Genomic DNA, 5,146 nt, shown 5'->3' with positions numbered 1-5,146 from the left:
CCAGAACCTTTTGATGAAGCGTGACCTCCACATTTCTAGGGATGAAACCTTGAGGTCCAAGATATTCAGTACCTTCTCCAAGGTCGCCTAGTTGAAAGCGGTGGGCACTAAGATGTGAACTCAGAGCTGATGTTGAAGCCAGTGCCACAGGCAGGAGCTGGTGGGGGCAAGCACCAGGGACACGGCCTGCAGGGGGAACCTCCGGGCTCAGTCCGGCTGTGTAGACGGCCCCACGACTGATGAACAACTCAACTGGAGTAAGCTGCTTATCCCCTTCAGGCCTCGGCATCCTCAATAAAGTCAGAAAAAGAATAGTTCCTCCCTCGGAGGGCACCTGTCTGGATCCGATGTAGCGCCCGGCCCACTACAAGCAGGCAGCTTCCTCCTTTGTGGCTGGGCTGCGGCCAGCCCCCCACCAAGGCCACTTGGCTCTTCCTTGCCCTGAGCTTTGGCCCATCCTAGAACACAATCTCCTGACCCTGACCCTGACCCTAGGGGCCGGGCTGGAGCAAGGTGTCATTACAGCTCTCAGGGCCTGGCCCCTTATTTCCTCTCATCCCTACTTCTTGCCTTTAGGCAGTACTCTCCCGAAGCTGGAGCACCTGGAGAGGGCCTCGAGTTCTCTAGAATGATGACTTAAGATAAAGCATAAGAAAAGCAGGGTAATAAAAAATAAAGCTTTATTAAAGCAGCTAAGCTTAGCAGCACTGAATAACACACTTTCAATGGTATACCTCGGAAGCAAGAGTTAAATAGAACAGTCTAATAGGTGCATCTCTGATTAACTGTGATCATTCTAAGTCACTCTCTTCTTTTCCATTTACCGATTCAAAGAGAAAAGCTCTTGTCATGTTTTGTACCTCTTACCTCCTTGACTTGGCAACAAACTGACCCTGCATTGGGCTCCAGCCGGAGGACCCCAGTTGAAGGGGTCATCAGCTGAAGGTCTCCAGACCTCCCTATGGAGTTGGGGCTCTGACTGGAGTCCCAGCCTCTCTCTCCCGTAACCGTGTGAGGTGTGCAGGGCCGCATCTGGTTTCCAGCATCCACCACCCCTTCAGAGCACCTTCTAACCAGAGACAGGAGGGGAAACTAGTGCTGCTTGGTCTGAACAGACTTGAGGAGGTTTTATCACAAGGACCTGAAGACTGACTAAGCCTACCCCTGCACTGCACAGCATCCCTCAGCCGAGGGCTCCGGTCACAGAGAGAAGGGCAGATCGAGGCTGCCTTAGTCTCTTTTGCCTCCTGGGACTGGGCTTCTCGTGAGGAGCTTCCCTGAGCTGGAGGGGGTCAGTGAGGTCACTGTGCGGGAGTCCAGCTTCACTCTGTCCAGGAGGGTCTTCTTGAGGGCAGCTGGGGAGATCTTTTCTTGGTCGGCCATGGACTGCAGCTCTCTGCAGACAAAGCCCCAAGAGGTTGAAGGAGGAGCCAGAGCTGCATGAGGCTTCCCCATTCACTTAACCCCCAACCCTTGTTGACTTGGTACCAGCCAAACTTAGAACCCCAAACCAAAAACTCCCCTAAGCTTCCTAGAAGTGCTATTTAACTAAGTAGGGGTTACTACATAGATGTAGAGCTTTAAGTGTTATCTGTGATCAGATGGGGAGAGAGAGTGTGGAAAAATCACAGGACTGGAGGTCAAAGACTTGAGGTCGAACCCTGCCTCCATCACTTACTAGCTGTTTGACCTTGGGAGAGCTGTATCTCTAAGCCTCGACTTCCTCATCTGTAAATCAAGCTAATGCCAGCTATCAGAACTGTGTGAGAATTAAATGAAGGCCTACAAACCCTTACCTAACAAAGTCTAATAAATCGTGGTTATTAACAGAGCACATAAAAATAAATAAATATAAAAAAAAATTTTAAATTAAAAAAAAATAATAAATTAAAAAATAATACTAAATTAAAAACAAAACAAAACAGAGCACAGACTCCAGCATTGGTAATGGGACCAAAGAGGGCAGATTCTGCAAGACGGTGTGCAGCCCATACTGGGGCTGGCTGGGAGTAGAGGGCCTGGGCAGAGGAGGAGAGAGACCCACCGTGTTTGGATGCAGGAGGCCTCAACTGCGTTGATGAGCAGGGAGCGGAAGCCCCCGCTCTCTAGGACGTGCAGGGCGTGGATGGTGGCCCCCCCAGGGGAGCAGACATTGTCCTTGAGCTGGCCCGGGTGCTGCTCTGAGTCCAGCAGCATCTTGGCAGCCCCCTAGGGCAGGAGGGAAGCATTAGAGCAGAAAACTGCTGGTGCCCCTTGAGATGAGCTTCTCCACACCCACTGCTCCTCCCCAATCCTTATCCCAGCTTCCCAACCAAGCCGTGCCCCGGCCCAGTGACCCCTAAGAACCCCATCCCCACACTGTGGTCCAGAACACGCAGGTGGAAGATACTGACCAGCAAGGCCTGGGCCCCCAGTCGGACAGCCAGGCGCCTCGGCAGGCCCATCTTCACCCCACCGTCGGCCAACGCGTCCAGGGCCATGAACGCCTGTGGAGACACTCACTGAGCCCTGGGGCATCAGGCACTCAGGGGCACCCCCTAGGGTCTACTTTTCCTGATGACTGGAACTAGCTCCAAGGGTTGACCTCCTCCACCAGCCTGCCTTGCCCAAGAGGTGGGTGACACCCCCAGCCCAGGCCTGCCTGCCAGCCCATCTTGCGTCCCTGGGTCCCCGGAAGGCTGCGTAAGTGTATGAGGGCCTCACATAGGCAGGCCCGCTGCCGCTGAGCCCTGTGACAGCGTCAATCAGGTCCTCCTCCACCTCAGTGCAGAAGCCCACGCTGCTCATGAGCTGCTCCAGGAGCTGCCCATCCTCCACCAAGGCATGGGTGCCCGTGGCGTACACTGTCGCGCCCTCTCGCACCAACACGGGCGTGTTGGTCATGCAGCGGATCACCTTGGGGGCCGGTTGGAATGCCATCAGCTTCTGGGGTTAAGGCAGAGGGCCGAGTGAGTGGCCAGTCCCACTAGCACCCACCCCTCCTCCCCTCACACAGGACTGCCAGGGCTGAGATGGGCACCTTCTCGACAGAGCTGATGGTGACACCTGCCGCGCAGGAGACCACAATGTGCCTGGCCTGAACGTCGGCCCCGATCTCGTCCAGGATGAAGGGGATGATGTGTGGCTTCACGGCTAGGAACAGGACGTCACTGTGCCTCACTGTCTCCTTATTACTCCGGGTCAGGTTCACACCCATCTTCTGCGGGAGGAGACCACTGGGCTCACAGTGTGCAGCCTCACTAGGCCCAGGAACTCCCAAGGAGCAGCCGAACCCCGCAACAAGCCTGGAATTCCCTGCCCCAGCCCCTCAGGGTCTGCCCCTACCGCCACCGGCACAAAGTTTTCCAATGTTGCTACCGGGCAAGTGAGCATAGGTGCTGGATGCGGACAAGCTTCCCCATGGCAACCAGGAAAAACCCCATCCCCACTTCTCTGGCACCCAAGGCACCCCTCTGCCAGGTAAGAAGTCTCCATGGCTGGAAAGTGGCAAAGGGAAAGGTGAAATGCTAGTAGTGCCCAATGGTCGGAAGCGAGGCCGTATTCCAACTCCAGACACTTGTTCATCAGAGTGCAGTCTCTGTGTGGTCCAGGGGTGGGCTGGAGGATACCCATCTCTCTAAGACTCCATACGGAGAAACAGGGCCCTCCAGTGCTGGTAACGTCAGCCATCCCAGGCACAGACACTGCCTGTCGCCCGCCTCATTAGACATCCTCTCCCACACTGCTCAAGTTTGGGGTGAAGACTTGGGATATTCTTTTTTTAGACAGAGGAACAACTAACCTGCCAGGTTCTTTCCCAACACGCTCTTTTATGCCTCAGAATAATTCAGCTAAGTGGCTATTGTGGTCTCCATTTTATAAATGAGGAAACTGAGTCTCAGAGTAGCCGAGGACCGTAAGGCCACTTAGCCAGTGGATGAAGAAAAGTGAGTATTTTATTGGATACCTACTATGCGCCAGGTGCTTTCCATACATAAAACCTCAACTAACCTTCTAACCACCCCAGTATCTGGATTAGAACCCAAGTCTGTCTGCCTGGGTGCTCCCACCACCCTGAGCTGCCCCATGGAAGGTGGAGGATTATGCTCCTGGTGGGTAGGTCAGCGCCGACCATGGACCAGCACAGGGGCTCAGCTCATCAGGCCATCCTTCTTCTGGGCCTTCACCCTCTTCCCAAGTTACTCCCCTGCCCCACCTACCCTGAGCGCGGACACTGTGGGCAGGTCCATGTCCGGGGAGCTGGCTATTATCTTGTGAGCCGACAGGATGCCTGGAGAAGACAGGGCTTTTCAACTGGGGATCATGGCCCACCCGGTTCCCATGCTTTCCCTGGGAAAGCAGAGTCAAAACCCACGACGTTCTGACCGTTGTGGAGACGGCTGCTAGTGTCCTTCTCCCCGCTCAATCCCTTATGCGGGCATGACTCTCTCGCTGCTTAAGAGGAGTTTCCTCTCCCCCAGCAGACACAAATTCCCCTTTCTTCATTCATTCACGTTCGTGGGGTGGAGGGCGGTTCACAGGGTAGGCTAGGAACCGTCCGCACATCCGCCTCCCGCCTCCAGGCGCTTACCTGCGGCCGTGAAGCCCCGCGCCAGGGCACAGGCCAGCTGGCCAGCGCCGATGAAGCCCACGCTCATGGTTCCAGGCTCTGCGTCTGCCGGGCCGCCGCAGAAGTCGGCTCAAAGGTGCCCTAAAAGAAGAGTGGAGAACGGAGGGCCCAGCGGGCGCAGAGCCCCGGAGCCGAATCCCGGGCGCGGCCCGCAGCTTCCGGGCCGGATCCCCCCACCCCTCCTCATTCACACTCACCGACTGCGCCGCAGAAGCCCAAGTGTCCCCGCCCCTCCAGGGCGACCAATCCTTGGCCGGGACGACGCCGTGTGCCCGCCTCCTGAGCACGGGATTGGCCGGTGGAATCTCGGACGCGGCGCGTGAAGCCGGGATTTCCGCCTCGTGTGGGCCCCAGCCCTGGGGGCCGGAGAGCCCAGCTGCTGGAAGCCGCGTGGGGCTCAGCGCTGAGGCCGGTCGGAGGTCTGGCTAATGTATCCTTGGTGCTGGCCATGAGCCGCACCTCGAGGGCAAGAGGAGCTCTCCAGGTTGCTGATTTGAGGGGACGAATGTGACGCTCTTGGCGGGCTTCAGACAGGAG

General features: G+C 56.5%; 1 protein-coding gene across 3 annotated transcripts; it reads right to left on the bottom strand.

Annotated features, from left to right (window-relative positions):
- Positions 1–663: 663 nt before the first annotated feature.
- On the bottom strand, positions 664–4,770 carry PYCR2 (pyrroline-5-carboxylate reductase 2). 3 transcript variants are annotated; one of them, XM_059997471.2, is made up of 7 exons: positions 4,571–4,770; positions 4,200–4,270; positions 3,020–3,199; positions 2,704–2,925; positions 2,394–2,486; positions 2,045–2,208; positions 664–1,396 (listed from the first exon to the last, which is right to left on the bottom strand). In XM_059997471.2, exons 1-7 carry the CDS (start codon positions 4,635–4,637, stop codon positions 1,231–1,233), a joined length of 963 nt encoding a protein of 320 aa, XP_059853454.1. In that variant the 5' UTR covers positions 4,638–4,770; the 3' UTR covers positions 664–1,230. The 3 variants fall into 3 exon arrangements, with proteins under 3 accessions (XP_059853454.1, XP_059853458.1, XP_059853466.1); XM_059997475.2 differs by having other exon boundaries at positions 2,045–2,196; XM_059997483.1 differs by having other exon boundaries at positions 3,020–3,132; positions 4,571–4,608.
- Between the last annotated feature and the right edge of the window lie 376 nt (positions 4,771–5,146).

Source organism: Delphinus delphis, chromosome 1 (genome assembly GCF_949987515.2).
Source record: "Delphinus delphis chromosome 1, mDelDel1.2, whole genome shotgun sequence".
In the NCBI taxonomy this organism is placed as follows: domain Eukaryota; kingdom Metazoa; phylum Chordata; class Mammalia; order Artiodactyla; family Delphinidae; genus Delphinus; species Delphinus delphis.
Note: the sequence above shows the minus strand (reverse complement) of the source record. Positions and strands in the feature narration are given on the sequence as shown.